At 43.7% G+C, this 22,114-nt stretch overlaps 2 protein-coding genes across 2 annotated transcripts in view; both read right to left on the bottom strand.

The window, feature by feature from the left end:
• The window catches only part of LOC110530865 (chemokine XC receptor 1-like), a 30,538-nt gene extending 22,295 nt beyond the window's left edge, over positions 1-8,243 (bottom strand). The window contains exon 1 of the mRNA XM_036986791.1: positions 7,741-8,243. Coding sequence (XP_036842686.1) covers positions 7,741-7,767 — 27 coding nt within the window. The 5' untranslated portion in view covers positions 7,768-8,243. The remainder of the gene's footprint in view (positions 1-7,740) is intronic.
• Positions 8,244-11,292: 3,049 nt separating this feature from the next.
• LOC110530867 (zinc finger protein 239) overlaps positions 11,293-22,114 on the bottom strand; it is a 17,816-nt gene continuing 6,994 nt past the window's right edge. Inside the window, exon 3 of the mRNA XM_021614155.2 lies at positions 11,293-13,537. Coding sequence (XP_021469830.2) covers positions 12,552-13,537 — 986 coding nt within the window. The 3' untranslated portion in view covers positions 11,293-12,551. The remainder of the gene's footprint in view (positions 13,538-22,114) is intronic.

The following is a 22,114-nucleotide window of genomic DNA, read 5'->3' as shown; positions in this document are numbered from 1 at the left end:
CTTGCACTTCCTCTTGAGCTATTTTTATAGCTTTTGGGAGTGGGAAGATTTTCAGACAGAGAAATATGGGGGATCATAATTTAGCCCTATTTCTAGGCAATGTAGTAAACTATAGCCTAACCATAGGCCTGTTTAGGAAGTCAATTTCCTTGGAAAGATATGTTGGGCTCCACCCATGCATAGGCTATAGTCTACTCTATTTAATTGAGGCCACACGAGCACCTGAACCTGAACTGGAAACAGAGAGAATGATGATGCAACGTTTTGCCTAGGCCTAAGGGGTATAGCCTACCTTTTAGGGGGACGATTTGCAGGCAGAGACAAATAAATGGGTAATTAATACATATTGAAAATGAAAAGGCGCAACGCTCGCTCACCATAGTAACCTAACCTATGGTCACCATAATAACCTAACCCATGGTCACCATAGTAGCCTAACCCATGGTCACCATAGTAGCCTAACCCATGGTCACCATAGTAGCCTAACCCATGGTCACCATAGTAGCCTAACCTATGGTCACCATAGTAGCCTAACCTATGGTCACCCTAGTAGTCTAACCTATGGTCACCATAGTAGCCTAACCTATTGTCACCCTAGTAGCCTAACCTATGGTCACCATAGTAGCCTAACCTATGGTCACCATAGTAGCCTAACCTATGGTCACCATAGTAGCCTAACCAATGGTCACCATAGTAGCCTAACCTATGGTCACCCTAGTAGCCTAACCTATGGTCACCCTAGTAGTCTAACCTATGGTCACCCTAGTAGCCTAACCTATGGTCACCATAGTAGCCTAACCTATGGTCACCATAGTAGCCTAACCAATGGTCACCATAGTAGCCTAACCTATGGTCACCATAGTAGCCTAACCTATGGTCACCCTAGTAGCCTAACCTATGGTCACCCTAGTAGTCTAACCTATGGTCACCATAGTAACCTAACCTATGGTCACCATAGTAACCTAACCTATGGTCACCATAGTAGCCTAACCCATGGTCACCATAGTAGCCTAACCCATGGTCACCATAGTAGCCTAACCTATGGTCACCATAGTAGCCTAACCTATGGTCACCCTAGTAGTCTAACCTATGGTCACCATAGTAGCCTAACCTATTGTCACCCTAGTAGCCTAACCTATGGTCACCCTAGTAGCCTAACCAATGGTCACCATAGCAGCCTAACCTATGGTCACCATAGTAGCCTAACCCATGGTCACCATAGTAGCCTAACCCATGGTCACCATAGTAGCCTAACCTATGGTCACCCTAGTAGTCTAACCTATGGTCACCCTAGTAGCCTAACCTATGGTCACCATAGTAACCTAACCTATGGTCACCATAGTAGCCTAACCTATGGTCACCATAGCAGCCTAACCTATGGTCACCATAGTAGCTTAACCTATGGTCACCCTAGTAGCCTAACCTATGGTCACCATAGTAGCCTAACCTATGGTCACCCTAGTAGCCTAACCTATCGTCACCCTAGTAGCCTAACCTATCGTCACCCTAGTAGTCTAACCTATGGTCACCCTAGTAGCCTAACCTATGGTCACCCTAGTAGCCTAACCTATTGTCACCCTAGTAGCCTAACCTATGTGCATGTTATGCCTTTTCCTTTTCATTGATGATTAAGTTGCTGGATATTGGTGGGAACTGGAACACACTGTCGTACACGTCGATCCAGAGCATCCCAAACATGCTCAATGGGTGACATGTCTGGTGAGTATGCAGGCCATGGAAGAACTGGGACATTTTTAGCTTACGGGAATTGTGTCCAGATCCTTGCGACATGGGGCTGTGCTTTATCATGCTGAAACATGAGGTGATGGCTGTGGATAAATGGCACGACAATGGGCCTCAAACTTGTCACAGTATCACTGTGCATTCAAATTGCCATCAATAAAATGTAATTGTGTTTGTTGTCCGTAGCTTATGCCTGCTCATAGCTAACCCCACCGCCACCATGAGGCACGTTGACATCAGGAAACACCTCGCCCACACGACGCCATACATGTGGCCTGCGGTTGTGTGGCCGGTTAGACGCACTGCCAAGTTCTCTAAAACGATGTTGGAGGTTGCTTATGGTAGAGAAATTAACTTTCAGTTCTCTGGCAACAGCTCTGGTGGACATTCCTGCAGTCAGCATGCCAAATTCACGCTCCCTCAACTTGAGACATATGTGGAATTGTGTTGTCTGACAAAACTGCACATTTTAGTGTCCTTTTATTGTCCACAGCACAAGGTGTACTTGATCATGCTGTAAATCAGATTCTTGATCTGCCAGCCCTGTCAGGTGGATGGATTATCTTGCTGAAGGAGAAATGCTCACTAACAGGGATGTAAACACATTTGTGCAAAACATTTGAGAGATATAAACTTTTTGTCTGTAAGGAACATTTCTGGGATCTTTAATTTCAGCTCATGAAACATGGGATCAACACTTTTTTTTAAATTTATTTATTTATTTCCCCTTTATTTAACCAGGTAGGCAAGTTGAGAACAAGTTCTCATTTACAATTGCGATCTGGCCAAGATAAAGCAAAGCAGTTCGACACATACAACGACACAGAGTTACACATGGAGTAAAACAAACATACAGTCAATAATACAGTATAAACAAGTCTATATACGATGTGAGCAAATGAGGTGAGAAGGGAGGTAAAGGCAAAAAAGGCCATGGTGGAAAAGTAAATACAATATAGCAAGTAAAACACTGGAATGGTAGTTTTGCAATGGAAGAATGTGCAAAGTAGAAATAAAAATAATGGGGTGCAAAGGAGCAAAATAAATAAATTAATTAAATACAGTAGGGAAAGAGGTAGTTGTTTGGGCTAAATTATAGGTGGGCTATATACAGGTGCAGTAATCTGTGAGCTGCTCTGACAGTTGGTGCTTAAAGCTAGTGAGGGAGATAAGTGTTTCCAGTTTCAGAGATTTTTGTAGTTCGTTCCAGTCATTGGCAGCAGAGAACTGGAAGGAGAGGCGGCCAAAGAAAGAATTGGTTTTGGGGGTGACCAGAGAGATATACCTGCTGGAGCGTGTGCTACAGGTGGGAGATGCTATGGTGACCAGCGAGCTGAGATAAGGGGGGTCTTTACCTAGCAGGGTCTTGTAGATGACATGGAGCCAGTGGGTTTGGCGACGAGTATGAAGCGAGGGCCAGCCAATGAGAGCGTACAGGTCGCAATGGTGGGTAGTATATGGGGCTTTGGTGACAAAACGGATTGCACTATGATAGACTGCATCCAATTTGTTGAGTAGGGTATTGGAGGCTATTTTGTAAATGACATCGCCAAAGTCGAGGATTGGTAGGATGGTCAGTTTTACAAGGGTATGTTTGGCAGCATGAGTGAAGGATGCTTTGTTGCGAAATAGGAAACCAATTCTAGATTTAACTTTGGATTGGAGATGTTTGATATGGGTCTGGAAGGAGAGTTTACAGTCTAACCAGACACCTAAGTATTTGTAGTTGTCCACATATTCTAAGTCAGAGCCGTCCAGAGTAGTGATGTTGGACAGGCGGGTAGGTGCAGGTAGCGATCGGTTGAAGAGCATGCATTTAGTTTTACTTGTATTTAAGAGCAATTGGAGGCCACGGAAGGAGAGTTGTATGGCATTGAAGCTTGCCTGCAGGGTTGTTAACACAGTGTCCAAAGAAGGGCCAGAAGTATACAGAATGGTGTCGTCTGCGTAGAGGTGGATCAGAGACTCACCAGCAGCAAGAGCGACTTCATTGATGTATACAGAGAAGAGAGTCGGTCCAAGAATTGAACCCTGTGGCACCCCCATAGAGACTGCCAGAGGTCCGGACAGCAGACCCTCCAATTTGACACACTGAACTCTATCAGAGAAGTAGTTGGTAAACCAGGCGAGGCAATCATTTGAGAAACCAAGGCTGTGGAGTCTGCCGATGAGAATGTGGTGATTGACAGAGTCGAAAGCCTTGGCCAGATCAATGAATACGGCTGCACAGTAATGTTTCTTATCGATGGCGGTTAAGATATCGTTTAGGACCTTGAGCGTGGCTGAGGTGCACCCATGACCAGCTCTGAAACCAGATTGCATAGCAGAGAAGGTATGGTGAGATTCGAAATGGTCGGTAATCTGTTTGTTGACTTGGCTTTCGAAGACCTTAGAAAGGCATGGTAGGATAGATATAGGTCTGTAGCAGTTTGGGTCAAGTTTGGGTTCCCCCCTTTGAAGAGGGGGATGACCGCAGCTGCTTTCCAATCTTTGGGAATCTCAGACGACACGAAAGAGAGGTTGAAAAGGCTAGTAATAGGTGTGGCAACAATTTCGGCAGATAATTTTAGAAAGAAAGGGTCCAGATTGTCTAGCCCGGCTGATTTGTAGGGGTCCAGATTTTGCAGCTCTTTCAGAACATCAGCTGAACGGATTTGGGAGAAGGAGAAATGGGGAAGGCTTGGGTGAGTTGCTGTTGGGGGTGCAGTGCTGTTGAACGGGGTAGGAGTAGCCAGGTGGAAAGCATGGCCAGCCGTAGAAAAATGCTTATTGAAATTCTCAATTATGGTGGATTTATCAGTGGTGACAGAGTTTCCTATCTTCAGTGCAGTGGGCAGCTGGGAGGAGGTGTTCTTATTCTCCATGGACTTTACAGTGTCCCAGAACTTTTTTGAGTTAGTGTTGCAGGAAGCAAATTTCTGCTTGAAAAAGCTAGCCTTGGCTTTTCTAACTGCCTGTGTATAATGGTTTCTAGCTTCCCTGAACAGCTGCATATCACGGGGGCTGTTCGATGCTAATGCAGAATGCCATAGGATGTTTTTGTGTTGGTTAAGGGCAGTCAGGTCTGGGGAGAACCATGGGCTATATCTGTTCCTGGTTCTAAATTTCTTGAAAGGGGCATGTTTATTTAAGATGGTTAGGAAGGCATTACATGTCGCGTTTATATATTTGTTCAGTATATATTTGTTCAGTATATATTTGTTCAGTATATATTCAGTATATATTTGTTCAGTATATATTTGTTCAGTATATATTTGTTCAGTATATATTCAGTATATATTTGTTCAGTATATTTTTGTTCAGTATATATTTGTTCAGTATATATTTGTTCAGTATATATTCAGTATATATTTGTTCAGTATATATTCAGTATGTATTTGTTCACTATATTTTTGTTCAGTATATATTTCTTCAGTATATATTCAGTATATATTTGTTCAGTATATTTTTGTTCAGTATATATTTGTTCAGTATATATTTGTTCAGTATATATTTGTTCAGTATATATTCAGTATATATTTGTTCAGTATATATATGTTCAGTATATATTTGTTCAGTATATATTTGTTCAGTGTATATTTGTTCAGTATATATTTGTTCAGTATATATTTGTTCAGTATATATTCAGTATATATTTATTCACTATATATTTGTTCAGTATATTTTTGTTCAGTATATATTTGTTCAGTATATATTCAGTATATATTTGTTCAGTATATATTCAGTATATATTTGTTCAGTATATATTCAGTATATATTTGTTCAGTATATTTTTGTTCAGTATATATTTGTTCAGTATATATTTGTTCAGTATATATTCAGTATATATTTGTTCAGTATATATATGTTCAGTATATATTTGTTCACTATATTTTTGTTCAGTATATATTTGTTCAGTATATATTCAGTATATATTTGTTCAGTATATATTCAGTATATATTTGTTCACTATATTTTTGTTCAGTATATATTTGTTCAGTATATATTCAGTATATATTTGTTCAGTATATTTTTGTTCAGTATATATTTGTTCAGTATATATTTGTTCAGTATATATTTGTTCAGTATATATTCAGTATATATTTGTTCAGTATATATTTGTTCAGTATATATTCAGTATATATTTGTTCACTATATTTTTGTTCAGTATATATTTGTTCAGTATATATTCAGTATATATATGTTCAGTATATATTTGTTCAGTATATATTTGTTCAGTATATATTTGTTCAGTATATATTTGTTCAGTATATATTTGTTCAGTATATATTCAGTATATATTTGTTCACTATATTTTTGTTCAGTATATATTTGTTCAGTATATATTCAGTATATATTTGTTCAGTATATATTCAGTATATATTTGTTCAGTATATATTCAGTATATATTTGTTCAGTATATTTTTGTTCAGTATATATTTGTTCAGTATATATTTGTTCAGTATATATTTGTTCAGTATATATTTGTTCAGTATATATTTGTTCACTATATTTTTGTTCAGTATATATTTGTTCAGTATATATTCAGTATATATTTGTTCAGTATATATTCAGTATATATTTGTTCAGTATATATTCAGTATATATTTGTTCAGTATATTTTTGTTCAGTATATATTTGTTCAGTATATATTTGTTCAGTATATGTTCAGTATATATTTGTTCAGTATATATTTGTTCAGTATATATTTGTTCAGTATATATTTGTTCAGTATATGTTCAGTATATATTTGTTCAGTATATATTTGTTCAGTATATATTTATTCAGTATATATTTGTTCAGTATATATTTGTTCAGTATATATTTATTCAGTATATATTTGTTCAGTATATATTTGTTCAGTATATATTCAGTATATATTTGTTCAGTATATATTTGTTCAGTATATATTCAGTATATTTTTGTTCAGTATATATTTATTCAGTATATATTTGTTCAGTATATATTTGTTCAGTATATATTTGTTCAGTATATATTTGTTCAGTATATATTTGTTCAGTATATATTTATTCAGTATATATTTGTTCAGTATATATTTGTTCAGTATATATTCAGTATATATTTGTTCAGTATATATTTGTTCAGTATATATTCAGTATATTTTTGTTCAGTATATATTTATTCAGTATATATTTGTTCAGTATATATTTGTTCAGTATATATTTGTTCAGTATATATTTATTCAGTATATATTTATTCAGTATATATTTGTTCAGTATATATTTGTTCAGTATATATTTGTTCAGTATATATTTGTTCAGTATATATTTATTCAGTATATATTTGTTCAGTATATATTTGTTCAGTATATATTTATTCAGTATATATTTGTTCAGTATATATTTGTTCAGTATATATTCAGTATATATTTGTTCAGTATATATTTGTTCAGTATATATTCAGTATATTTTTGTTCAGTATATATTTATTCAGTATATATTTGTTCAGTATATATTTGTTCAGTATATATTCAGTATATATTTGTTCAGTATATATTTGTTCAGTATATATTCAGTATATTTTTGTTCAGTATATATTTATTCAGTATATATTTGTTCAGTATATATTTGTTCAGTATATATTTGTTCAGTATATATTTGTTCAGTATATATTCAGTATATATTTGTTCAGTATATATTTGTTCAGTATATATTTGTTCAGTATATATTTGTTCAGTATATATTTGTTCAGTATATATTTGTTCAGTATATATTTGTTCAGTATATATTCAGTATATATTTGTTCAGTATATATTTGTTCAGTATATATTCAGTATATTTTTGTTCAGTATATATTTATTCAGTATATATTTGTTCAGTATATATTTGTTCAGTATATATTTGTTCAGTATATATTTGTTCAGTATATATTCAGTATATATTTGTTCAGTATATATTCAGTATATATTTGTTCAGTATATTTTTGTTCAGTATATATTTGTTCAGTATATATTTGTTCAGTCTATATTAGATATAAAATGTATATCCCTCCTCCTACCTCCATGTTGACTCCTTCAGCATCCATCTCCCTGTAGAGGTGTGTAGTCCCAGCAGAACAGGACTAGGTGGTGGTAGTGATGATCTGACCGGAACACAGAGACCCTGGAACACAGAGACCCTGGAACACAGAGACCTTGGAACACAGATACCCTGGAACACAGAGACCCTGGAACACAGAGACCCTGGAACACAGAGACCCTTGGAACACAGAGACCCTGGTTGTTGTTAAGTGACTACAGATGAGGATGACTGATCTGATTCAGTCTTCCTGTCTCAGATACCTACTCTGACTGACTGGAACACTAGACCCCAAGGATAGACCGAATGGCACCCTATTCCCTTTATGATGCACTACTTTATATAGTGTACTATGGGGGCTCTGGTCAAAGTAGTGCATCATATAGACCGTTGAGATGCACCAAGTATGGAAGTTGGACCTGAAATCTGTTCCTCATAGAAACAGTATGGAAGTTGCACCTGAAATCCAACTGCAGGTTTCTGTTCCTCAGAGAAACAGATGAGACCATAGATACGACGTGTCACAAATGGCACTCTATTCCCTTTAAAAGGCACTACTTTTAACCAGGCCCACATGGGCTCCCGAGTGGCGCAGCGGTCTAACGCACTGCATCTCAGTGCTAGAGGTATCACTACAGACCTTGGTTTGATTCCAGGCTGTATCACAGCGGTCTAAGGCACTGCATCTCAGTGCTAGAGGCATCACTACAGACCTTGGTTTGATTCCAGGCTGTATCACAGCGGTCTAAGGCACTGCATCTCAGTGCTAGAGGCATCACTACAGACCTTGGTTTGATTCCAGGCTGTATCACAGCGGTCTAAGGCACTGCATCTCAGTGCTAGAGGCATCACTACAGACCTTGGTTTGATTCCAGGCTGTATCGCAGCGGTCTAAGGCACTGCATCTCAGTGCTAGAGGCATCACTACAGACCTTGGTTTGATTCCAGGCCGTATCGCAGCGGTCTAAGGCACTGCATCTCAGTGCTAGAGGCATCACTACAGACCTTGGTTTGATTCCAGGCTGTATCGCAGCGGTCTAAGGCACTGCATCTCAGTGCTAGAGGCATCACTACAGACCTTGGTTTGATTCCAGGCTGTATCACAGCAGTCTAAGGCACTGCATCTCAGTGCTAAAGGCATCACTGCAGACCTTGGTTTGATTCCAGGCTGTATCGCAGCGGTCTAAGGCACTGCATCTCAGTGCTAGAGGCATCACTACAGACCTTGGTTTGATTCCAGGCTGTATCGCAGCGGTCTAAAGCACTGCATCTCAGTGCTAGAGGCATCACTACAGACCTTGGTTTGATTCCAGGCTGTATCACAAACGGACGTGATTGGGAGTCCCCCAGCGTCGTCTGGGTTAGGGTTTGGCCGGGGTAGGCCGTCATTGTTAAATAATAATTTGTTCTTAACCGACTTGCCTAGTTAAATAAAGGTTAAATCAATGTACTGTAAAGAGAATAGTGTGTAGGCTGCACACATAGAGTGGAGGTTGGAGCTGAAATCCAACTAGAACACATGCGGGTATCTGTTCCTCTCGTAGAACGGTCCTAGCAACTACAGAGGGGTACCAAGAGGATTTGGGAAAGTAAAGGTCACTAGACCACAAAGACATCAAGGTCTCTAATATCCCTGGCTGTTGTTTTTAACCCTTTCCACATAGATATGGAGGCCTTTTTAGAGTTACACAGGACGTCTTCCTCTCTTCTTTTTCTATTTCCTGTTGACATTAATGACCTTCGGTTGGCTGTGGATGCCATTAAATGCTCTATTGTAGTTCTTTAAGATCTCAGTTTAAAACTATTGATCATAACATCTTTGTTGAAAGGATGAAGAGGTGGGTGGGAATCTCTGGCGTTGCCCTCGACTGGTTCAGCTCATATCTTTGTGGGACCTATTCACTACGGTGTCCCTCAGGTATCAATTCTGGAAGCCCAGAATTTACATAAGTTAAGCAGTATGTAAACATTATTAAAGTGACGATTTAACAGTCTGATGGCCTTGAGACTGAAAAACAGCTTCTGTCTCTTGATCCCAGCTTTGATGCACCTGTACTGACCTCGCCTTCTGGATGATAGCAGGGTGAACAGGCAGTGGCTCGGGTGGTTGTTGTCCTTGATGATCTTTTTGGCCTTCCTGGGACATCGGTGCTGTAGGTGTCCTGGAGGGCAGGTAGTTTGCCCCCGTTGAGGCATTGTACAGACCCCTGAGGTTGTGGGCGGTGCAATTGCCGTACCAGGCGGGGATACAGCCCGACAGGAGGCTCTCAATTCTGCATCTGTAAAAGTTTGTGAGGGTTTTAGGTGACAAGCCAAATTTCTTCAGCCTCCTGAGGTGTTGCACTTTCTTCACCACAATGTCTGTGTGGGTGGACAATTGATTGTCAGTGATATGTACGCCGACGAACTTAAAACTTTCCACTTTCTCCACTGCTGTCCCATCGATGTGGATAGGGGGTGCTCCCTCTGCTGTTTCCTGAAGTCCACGATCAGCTCCTTTGTTTTGTTGACGTTGAGGGAGAGGTTATTTTCCTGGCACCATACTCCGAGGGCCCTCACCTCCTCCCTGTAGGCTCCCTGTAGGACTTTCTCATCATTGTTGCTTATCAAGCCTACTACTGTCGTCTGTAAACTTGATGATTGAGTTGGAGGCGTGCTTGGCCACACAGTCGTGGGTGAACAGAGAGTACAGGAGAGGGCTGAAAACGCACCCTTGTGGGTCACCAGTGTTGAGGATCAGCGGGGTGGAGATGTTGTTTCCTACCTTCACCACCTGGGGGCAGCCCGTCAGGAAGTCCAGGACCCAGTTGCACAGGGCAGGGTTCAGACCCAGGGCCTCAAGCTTAAGGATAAGCTTGGAGGGTACTATAGTGTTAAATGCTGAGCTGTAGTCAATGAACAGTATTCTTACATAGGTATTCCTCTTATGCAGATGGGATGGGGGCGGTAGTCATTTAGCTCAGTTACCTTTGCATTCTTGGGTACAAGAACAATGGTGGCCATCTTGAAGCATGTGGGAACAGCAGACTGGGATAGAGAGAGATTGAATATGTCCGTAAACACACCAGCCAGCTGGTCTGCACATGAGGCTAGGGATGCCGTCTGGGCCGGCGGCCTTGCAAGGGTTAACATTTTTAAATGTCTTATGTCGGCCATAGAGAAGGAGAGCCCACAGTCCTTCGTACTGGCCGGGTCAGTGGCACTGTGTTATACTTAAAGTGGGCAAAGAAGGTGTTTAGTTTGTCCAGAAGCAAAATGTCGGTGTCCGTGACGTGGCTGGTTTTCCTTTTGTAGTCTGTGATTGTCTGTAGAACCTGCCATAAATGTCTTGTGTCTGAGCTGTTGAATTGTGACTGCACTTTGTCTCTATACTGATGTTTTGCCTGTTTGATTGCCACACATCAGTCTGCAGAGAAGAATGGGAGAAACTCCCCAAATACAGGTGTGCCAAGCTTGTAGAGTCATACCTAAAACTCAAGCCTGTAACCACTGCCAAAGGTGCTTAAAAAGTACTGAGTAAAGGGGCTGAAAACTTATGTTGATGTAATATTTCCATTTGTAATTTTTAATACACTTGTAAAAATGTCAAAAAAGTATTTTTACATCATTTTACTGTACATCATTATTAGAAGCCTCTTGCATCACATCATTATTAGAAGCCTCTTGCATCACATCCATATTAGATGCCTCTTGCATCACATCCTTATTAGAAGCCTCTTGCATCAAATCCTTATTAGAAGCCTCTTGCATCACATAATTATTAGAAGCCTCTTGCATCACATCATTATTAGAAGCCTCTTGCATCACATCATTATTAGAAGCCTCTTGCATCACATCCATATTAGAAGCCTCTTGCATCACATCCTTATTAGAAGCCTCTTGCATCACATCCTTATTAGAAGCCTCTTGCATCATATCATCATTAGAAGCCTCTTGCATCACATCCTTATTAGAAGCCTCTTGCATCACATCCTTATTAGAAGCCTCTTGCATCACATCCTTATTAGAAGCCTCTTGCATCACATCCTTATTAGAAGCCTCTTGCATCACATCCTTATTAGAAGCCTCTTGCATCACATCATTATTAGAAGCCTCTTGCATCACATCCTTATTAGAAGCCTCTTGCATCACATCATTATTAGAAGCCTCTTGCATCACATCCTTATTAGAGGCCTCTTGCATCACATCCTTATTAGAAGCCTCTTGCATCACATCCTTATTAGAGGCCTCTTGCATCACATCCTTATTAGAAGCCTCTTGCATCACATCATTATTAGAAGCCTCTTGCATCACATCCTTATTAGAGGCCTCTTGCATCACATCTTTCCCTCATAATTTTCACTCATAATAGTAATTGAAATACTATTTAACTCAATGTATTATATTATCTCATTTTAAATCCATGTTTTAAACAAAGGTTGAGAGTAGAACAACTGATTTGACTCATGTTTCATGAGAGCATGTACATGTTCAACACATCCAGTCGTGCTGTTATCAACTAGACTGTGATGAAACGTTCAACATTCACTGAGAGGGAAAACACTAAAGTGTGTAAATGTTGTGTTTAGCTGAAGTATCCATTCTTCCATCTATCCATTCCAATCCATCCATCCATCCATCCATCCATCCATCCATTCCAATCCATCCATTCAATCATCCAATCCATCCATCCACATAATGTATTGCAGGATATTTGACAGAATAATAACACCAATGGTTTTATGCAGCAGTGAGATACAAGCAAAAACAGTGTAAAAATTGACACAGTCTGGAATTATGCAATCAAACCAGTCATTCAAGGTCACTCATTAATTCAGGATGTACATGTTGTTCTGGTAGAGTCTCTTCATCAAAGACCTCAGGTGAATCATCTATCGGTCTGATGTGCTGATCTGGACTGATGCTAGGGGATAACTGATCTCCAGGTGTGTCCGCTGCTAGGTGGATGCGTCTATGCCTGTCCAGATGCCCTTGTTGGATAAAGCTCTTCCAACAGAGGGAGCAATGATAGGGTCTTTCCCCTGTGTGAGTCCTCTGATGAGCCTGGAGGTGAGCCAGCTGGGAGAAGCCTCTCCCACAGTCAGAGCAGCAGTGAGGTTTTTCCCCTGTGTGGGTCTGGCTGTGCTTTTTCAGAGCCCCAGAGTTTATAAACATCTTACCGCAGGCCGAGACAGCACAGACGTAGGGTCTCTCTCCTGAGTGAATCCTCTGGTGGTCCTTTAGAGCTCCTGGGTGGGAGAAGGTCTTCAGACACTCTGAGCAGTGGTACGGCCTCTCTCCTGTATGAGTACGCATGTGTTGGATCAGCTGGCCTGAGTTGGAGAATCTCCTTCCACAGTCAGAGGCAGAGCAGGGGTAAGGCTTCTCTCCTGTGTGAGTCCTGTGGTGTATCTGTAGGTGTTCTAACTTGGAGAAACTCTTGCCGCACTCTGTGAAAGTGCAGTGGAATGGCTTCTCTCCTGTGTGTGTTCTCTGGTGCTTGGCCAGGCCTCCTGGCTGACTGAAGCTCTTGCCACAGACCAGACAGTGGTACGGTCTCTCTCCTGTGTGGATCACCTGATGACTCCTCAGGTTGCCAGAGTGACTGAAGCTCCGCCCACACTCAGAGCAGTGATACGGCCTCTCACCTGTGTGAGTACGCATGTGTCTCCGCAGGGTTGATGAGTTGTAGAAATACTTCCCACAGGCTAAGCAAGGGTAGTTGGTTTCAGTGGTGTGACTCCGCTGATTCTTCTGGAGTGATTCTGAAGGATCTATAGCCTGGTCTATACAGCCACCTGCAGGACAGGAGGGGAACAGCATTACTTCAATTCCTCTTTAAACACAAAACAATAACCAACATACAGTACCAGTCAAAAGTGAAGACATCAAAACCGTGAAATAACACATATGGAATCATGTAGTAACCAAAATCAAGTGCAGTCGCAAAAACCATCAAGCGCTATGATGAAACTGGCTCTCATGAGGACCGCCACAGGACAGGAAGACCCAGAGTCACCTCTGCTGCAGAGGATAAATTCATTAGAGTTACCAAGGGATCCAAGGCCATCTCCCATGCACTATAAGGCTTTGTCCCAGCACAATCGGGCTTTCCCACAATGCATCTAGGAGGGTTCCTTCACATCATCCTATGGAACTTTACAGGAGGGACATAAAATCTCTGAAAAACTTTTAATATCTGAGATAATATACAATCATATCCTCTTATTTGACCTGTGTGATTCTGACCAAAACCACAATAAATTGACTGATTTATCACAATAATGATCAATTGAACGATATGTTTATAAAATGAATAAGCACCAGTTACTTTCTTTTTATTTCACCCTTTAAAATCCTACTATTTTTTTACGTTATTTGTCCTGTAATTAACAGACTTCAGATCGATATCAGTAAAATCTCTGGACGTTGTCGATATATCCGGTTTATCATCCTCTGCTTCTTACGTCACATTGTCCCTCTGCTACAGGTTCACATGATTAACATTCAAAGGCTGATTGTACAGAGCTTGGTAATGAAAATACATCTTCTACAACATTGTTGCCTTTTTGACATGATGGCACCACCTAGTGTAGACAAACATTTTAATTAGCATATATCACTATCACACACTTTATATAAAAATACCTTATCCTTGTTCAGGTCTCCCAGAGTAGGAACCCTTCTTTGACCCATTTCCCCCACATCATAGACTGCTTCCTCACACAGTACCATACAAAAGCATATCTTTGTCAGTGTGGAGACTCTTTGATCGTTGTATGTACTGACAACCAGGCCGCTCAGGAATGGCCGCGAAATGGATTAATGCTCTGAATATCATTGGCTCTTTTTGGGACAGAATATGTAGCGGTCCAAAAGGAGCTGCTAAACCCCGTTCAAATTCAAACCATCTCTCCTCAACTTCCTCTAGTGTTTAGCTGTTCTGGATCGCTGGAGAGGTCACGTTGGAGAGGTCACGTTGGAGAGGTCACGCTGGAGAGGTCACGCTGGAGAGGTCGCGTTGGAGAGGTCACGCTGGAGAGGTCACGTTGGAGAGGTCACGCTGGAGAGGTCACGCTGGAGAGGTCACGTTGGCGGTCACGTTGGAGAGGTCACGTTGGAGAGGTCACGTTGGAGAGGTCACGCTGGAGAGATCACGTTGGCGGTCACGTTGGAGAGGTCACGTTGGAGAGATCACGCTGGAGAAGCCACGTTGGAGAGATCACGCTGGAGAAGCCACGTTGGAGAGGTCACGTTGGAGAAGGTCACGTTGGAAAGGTCACGGAGAGGTCACGTTGGCGGTCACGTTGGAGAGGTCACGTTGGAGAGGTCACGTTGGAGAGGTCACGCTGGAGAGATCACGTTGGCGGTCACGTTGGAGAGGTCACGTTGGAGAGGTCACGTTGGAGAGGTCACGTTGGAGAGGTCACGTTGGAGAGGTCACGTTGGAGAGATCACGCTGGAGAGGTCACGTTGGAGAGGTCACGTTGGAGAGGTCACGCTGGAGAAGCCACGTTGGAGAGATCACGCTGGAGAAGCCACGTTGGAGAGATCACGCTGGAGAAGCCACGTTGGAGAGGTCACATTGGAGAGGTCACGGAGAGGTCACGTTGGAGAGGTCACGGAGAGGTCACGTTGGAGAGGTCACGTTGGAGAGGTCACGCTGGAGAGGTCACGTTGGAGAGGTCACGCTGGAGATATCACGTTGGAGAGGTCACGCTGGAGAGGTCACGTTGGAGAGGTCACGTTGGAGAGGTCACGTTGGAGAGGTCACGTTGGAGAGGTCACGCTGGAGATATCACGTTGGAGAGGTCACGCTGGAGAGGTCACGTTGGAGAGGTCACGTTGGAGAGGTCACGGAGAGGTCACGTTGGAGAGGTCACGTTGGAGAGGTCACGCTGGAGAGGTCCACATCTGGAAGTCCTTCTTTTCTTTAGGGGCATGTATTTTCTGCATGCTGATGCAGGTCGTTTCCCTCCCATACGCTCTTTAACAATAGCCTTACACTGCTTAAACATTGATGGAATGCAAATCGGTAGAATCATTGAAATATAATTCAAATTAAGAACAACCATTTTAATTGAATTAATTCTCCCCCCCCCCCCCCCCCCCCCATAAACAAAGATTGTCATCTTTAGAGCTTGCAGCCCTGAAACCAGGAAATAAGTTACCCTGGTTCGTTTCCAGGGGAAATGAATGGGGAAGGAATGAGGTTCTGGAATAAAGGCTGAAAATAAGGTAAAGACAGGAGATCTTCCATGTTCTATGATATAATAACAGTTAACATGGCCTTTATGATTAATGAAGCCTTTGTGATTTACGGAGCATTCCGGAAAGCATTCGGACCCTTTAACTTTTTCCACATTTTATTACGTTACAGCCTTATTCTAAAATGGATTCATTTAAATAAACATCTCAATCTACATACAATACCCCATGATGACAAAGCGAAAACATTTTATTTATTTATTCAAAATAAAAAACAGAGGCCTTATTTACAAAGGTATTCAGACCCTTTGCTATGAGACTTGAAATTGAGCTCAGGTGCATCCTGAGATGGAATAAGAATAAGTACATATAAATATTTGGATGAGCGATGACTGAGCAGCATAGGCAAGATGCAACAGATTTATTCATTATTAAAGTGACTGGTCATCCATATATTAAAGTGGCCAATGATTTCGAGTCGGTATGTGGGCAGCAGCCTCTCTGTGTTAGTGACGGCTGTTTAACAGTTTAATTACTGAGGATGATAGCGGACGATATTGCCACTCTTATTTGCCAAATTTTAAATTTAAGCCTACTAGAAAGTGTGTGCCCTCAGGCCTGGGAGTACAAGAGGGGGAGGGGTACAGGAGGGGGCTGAGCACGCACCCTTGTGGGGCCCCAGTGTTGAGGATCAGCGGGGTGGAGCTCACCACCTCGGGGCGGCCCGTCAGGAAGTCCAGGACCCAGTTGCACAGGGTGGGGTTGAGACCCAGGGCCTCCAGCTTAATGATGAGCTTGGAGGGTACTATGGTGTTAAATGCTGAGCTGTAGTCAATGAACAGCATTCTTACATAGGTATTCCTCTTGTCCAGATGGGTTAGGGCAGTGTGCAGAGTGATGGCGATTGCATCTTCTGTGGACCTATTGGGGTGGTAAACAAATTGAAGTGGGTCTAGGGTGTCAGGTAGGGTGGAGGTGATATGATCCTTGACTAGTCTCTCAAGCACTTCATGATGACAGAAATGAGTGCTACGGGGCGGGGCGATAGTCATTTAGTTCAGTTATCTTTGGTAAATTCAATTGATTGGACATGATTTGAAAAAGCAGACATGTCAATATAAAGTCCCACAGTTGACAGTGCATGTCAGAGCAGAAGTCATGAGGTCAAATTAATTGTCCGTAGAGCACCGAGACAGGATTGTGTCGAGGCACAGATCTGGGGAAGGGTACGAAAAAATGTCTGCAGCATTGAAGGTCCCGAAGAACACAGTGGCCTTCATCATCCTTAAATGGAAGAAGTTTGGAACCACCAAGACTCTTCCTAGAGCTGGTCAGACACTCCTAATGTCCCCCCTCCTCTCCATGTACACCGTTCCCCAGACACTCATGTCCCCAGTCTTCTCCTACCATGTACACTGTTCTCCAGACACTCCTAATGTCCCCCCTCTCCTCTTCTCCATGTACACTGTTCTCCAGACACTCCTAATGTCCCCCCTCTCCTCTATGTACACTGTTCTCCAGACACTCCTAATGTCCCCCCTCTCCACTATGTACACTGTTCCCCAGACACTCCTAATGTCCCCCCTCTCCTCTATGTACACTGTTCCCCAGACACTCCTAATGTCCCCCCTCTCCTCTTCTCCATGTACACTGTTCCCCAGACACTCCTAATGTCCCACCTCTCCTCAATGTACACTGTTCCCCAGACACTCCTAATGTCCCCCCTCTCCTCTATGTACACTGTTCTCCAGACACTCCTAATGTCCCCCCTCTCCTCTATGTACACTGTTCTCCAGACACTCCTAATGTCTCCCCTCTCCTCAATGTACACTGTTCCCCAGACACTCCTAATGTCCCCCCTCTCCTCTTCTCCATGTACACTGTTCCCCAGACACTCCTAATGTCCCCCCTCTCCTCTATGTACACTGTTCTCCAGACACTTCTAATGTCCCCCCTCTCCTCTTCTCCATGTACACTGTTCCCCAGACACTCCTAATGTCCCCCCTCTCCTCTTCTCCATGTACACTGTTCCCCAGACACTCCTAATGTCCCCCCTCTCCTCTATGTACACTGTTCTCCAGACACTCCTAATGTCTCCCCTCTCCTCAATGTACACTGTTCCCCAGACACTCCTGTCCCCCCTCTCCTCTTCTCCATGTACACTGTTCCCCAGACACTCCTAATGTCCCCCCTCTCCTCTTCTCCATGTACACTGTTCCCCAGACACTCCTAATGTCCCCCCTCTCCTCTTCTCCATGTACACTGTTCCCCAGACACTCCTAATGTCCCCCCTCTCCTCTATGTACACTGTTCTCCAGACACTCCTAATGTCCCCCCTCTCCTCTATGTACACTGTTCTCCAGACACTCCTAATGTCTCCCCTCTCCTCAATGTACACTGTTCCCCAGACACTCCTAATGTCCCCCCTCTCCTCTTCTCCATGTACACTGTTCCCGAGACACTCCTAATGTCCCCCCTCTCCTCTATGTACACTGTTCTCCAGACACTTCTAATGTCCCCCCTCTCCTCTTCTCCATGTACACTGTTCCCCAGACACTCCTAATGTCCCCCCTCTCCTCTATGTACACTGTTCTCCAGACACTCCTAATGTCTCCCCTCTCCTCAATGTACACTGTTCCCCAGACACTCCTAATGTCCCCCCTCTCCTCTTCTCCATGTACACTGTTCCCCAGACACTCCTAATGTCCCCCCTCTCCTCTATGTACACTGTTCCCCAGACACTCCTAATGTCCCCCCTCTCCTCTTCTCCATGTACACTGTTCCCCAGACACTCCTAATGTCCCCCCTCTCCTCTTCTCCATGTACACTGTTCTCCAGACACTCCTAATGTCCCACCTCTCCTCTATGTACACTGTTCCCCAGACACTCCTAATGTCCCCCCTCTCCTCTTCTCCATGTACACTGTTCCCCAGACACTCCTAATGTCCCCCCTCTCCTCTTCTCCATGTACACTGTTCCCCAGACACTCCTAATGTCCCCCCTCTCCTCTATGTACACTGTTCTCCAGACACTCCTAATGTCCCCCCTCTCCTCTTCTCCATGTACACTGTTCCCCAGACACTCCTAATGTCCCCCCTCTCCTCTATGTACACTGTTCTCCAGACACTCCTAATGTCCCCCCTCTCCTCTATGTACACTTTTCTCCAGACACTCCTAATGTCTCCCCTCTCCTCAATGTACACTGTTCCCCAGACACTCCTAATGTCCCCCCTCTCCTCTTCTCCATGTACACTGTTCCCCAGACACTCCTAATGTCCCCCCTCTCCTCTATGTACACTGTTCTCCAGACACTCCTAATGTCCCCCCTCTCCTCTTCTCCATGTACACTGTTCTCCAGACACTCCTAATGTCCCCCCTCTTCTCCATGTACACTGTTCTCCAGACACTCCTAATGTCCCCCCTCTCCTCTATGTACACTGTTCTCCAGACACTCCTAATGTCCCCCCTCTCCTCTATGTACACTGTTCTCCAGACACTCCTAATGTCCCCCCTCTCCTCTTCTCCATGTACACTGTTCTCCAGACACTCCTAATGTCCCCCCTCTCCTCTTCTCCATGTACACTGTTCTCCAGACACTCCTAATGTCCCCCCTCTCCTCTATGTACACTGTTCTCCAGACACTCCTAATGTCCCCCCTCTCCTCTTCTCCATGTACACTGTTCTCCAGACACTCCTAATGTCCCCCCTCTCCTCTATGTACACTGTTCTCCAGACACTCCTAATGTCCCCCCTCTCCTCTTCTCCATGTACACTGTTCCCCAGACACTCCTAATGTCTCCCCTCTCCTCTATGTACACTGTTCCCCAGACACTCCTAATGTCCCCCCTCTCCTCCATGTACACTGTTCTCCAGACACTCCTAATGTCCCCCCTCTCCTCTTCTCCATGTACACTGTTCTCCAGACACTCCTAATGTCCCCCCTCTCCTCTTCTCCATGTACACTGTTCCCCAGACACTCCTAATGTCCCCCCTCTCCTCTTCTCCATGTACACTGTTCCCCAGACACTCCTAATGTCCCCCCTCTCCTCTTCTCCATGTACACTGTTCCCCAGACACTCCTAATGTCCCACCTCTCCTCTATGTACACTGTTCCCCAGACACTCCTAATGTCCCCCCTCTCCTCTTCTCCATGTACACTGTTCCCCAGACACTCCTAATGTCCCACCTCTCCTCTATGTACACTGTTCCCCAGACACTCCTAATGTCCCACCTCTCCTCTATGTACACTGTTCTCCAGACACTCCTAATGTCCTCCCTCTCCTCTATGTACACTGTTCCCCAGACACTCCTAATGTCCCACCTCTCCTCTATGTACACTGTTCCCCAGACACTCCTAATGTCCCCCCTCTCCTCTATGTACACTGTTCCCCAGACACTCCTAATGTCCTCCCTCTCCTCTTCTCCATGTACACTGTTCCCCAGACACTCCTAATGTCCCCCCTCTCCTCTATGTACACTGTTCCCCAGACACTCCTAATGTCCTCCCTCTCCTCTTCTCCATGTACACTGTTCTCCAGACACTCCTAATGTCCCACCTCTCCTCTATGTACACTGTTCCCCAGACACTCCTAATGTCCCCCCTCTCCTCTTCTCCATGTACACTGTTCCCCAGACACTCCTAATGTCCCCCCTCTCCTCTATGTACACTGTTCTCCAGACACTCCTAATGTCCCCCCTCTCCTCTATGTACACTGTTCCCCAGACACTCCTAATGTCCCCCCTCTCCTCCTCAACATGTACACTGTTCTCCAGACACTCCTAATGTCCCCCCTCTCCTCTATGTACACTGTTCCCCAGACACTCCTAATGTCCCCCCTCTCCTCTATGTACACTGTTCCCCAGACACTCCTAATGTCCCCCCTCTCCTCTATGTACACTGTTCTCCAGACACTCCTAATGTCCCCCCTCTCTTCTTCTCCATGTACACTGTTCTCCAGACACTCCTAATGTCCCACCTCTCCTCAATGTACACTGTTCCCCAGACACTCCTAATGTCCCCCCTCTCCTCTATGTACATTGTTCCCCAGACACTCCTAATGCCCCCCCTCTCCTCTATGTACACTGTTCCCCAGACACTCCTAATGTCCCCCCTCTCCTCTATGTACACTGTTCCCCAGACACTCCTAATGTCCCCCCTCTCCTCCTCAACATGTACACTGTTCTCCAGACACTCCTAATGTCTCCCCTCTCCTCTATGTACACTGTTCCCCAGACACTCCTAATGTCCCCCCTCTCCTCCTCAACATGTACACTGTTCTCCAGACACTCCTAATGTCTCCCCTCTCCTCAATGTACACTGTTCCCCAGACACTCCTAATGTCCCCCCTCTCCTCTATGTACACTGTTCTCCAGACACTTCTAATGTCCCCCCTCTCCTCTTCTCCATGTACACCGTTCACCAGACACTCATGTCCCCAGTCTTCTCCTACCATGTACACTGTTCTCCAGACACTCCTAATGTCCCCCCTCTCCTCTATGTACACTGTTCTCCAGACACTCCTAATGTCCCCCCTCTCCTCTATGTACACTGTTCTCCAGACACCCCTAATATCCCCCCCTCTCCTCCTCCATTCCACTGGGTCCTACAGCTGATTTCATGGATGAACTCTCGCCAAACCTAATATTTGTAACTCCACTCTGACACACTTTTTTCCCATAAAAACACTTGTTTACATGTCTATTCTCAGCAGACACTTTAGTACTTTCCGAATAAAGGTTTTTTAGTGGGCCGAAAAAGTGTGTTCTGTTGGCATTTCATCTCAATAGAAGGTGTTTGAATGGACATTCTGAGACCGTAGAGCCTGACAGGCTTTCTACTAATGGTGTAGTTCAATCTAAATTACACAGAGACGGCCCAGAAAATCAGGTTTCAATTTATTAACAAGATTAAAACTCTACATTTTAATACAAAGTACTTTTCGTTCACAGTGCGTCCATCAGGGGGGGTGTGTGAGCAGGCAAAACAAAGGCCTGTTCTGATTGGCTGGCCTTGGGTTGAGTTGTCCTCTTCTAACCCTGGCTAGTTGTCAGCAAATGTGATGAATTGGAATGCTGACTGCAAGTCAGGCCTAATCGCCCAACATCAGTGCCCGACCTCACTAATGCTTGTGGCTGAATGGAAGTCCCTGCAGCAATGTTCCAACATC

This window comes from Oncorhynchus mykiss, chromosome 8, assembly GCF_013265735.2.
Source record: "Oncorhynchus mykiss isolate Arlee chromosome 8, USDA_OmykA_1.1, whole genome shotgun sequence".
Taxonomy (NCBI): Eukaryota; Metazoa; Chordata; class Actinopteri; order Salmoniformes; family Salmonidae; genus Oncorhynchus; species Oncorhynchus mykiss.
This window is presented reverse-complemented; position numbering and strand designations above follow the sequence as displayed.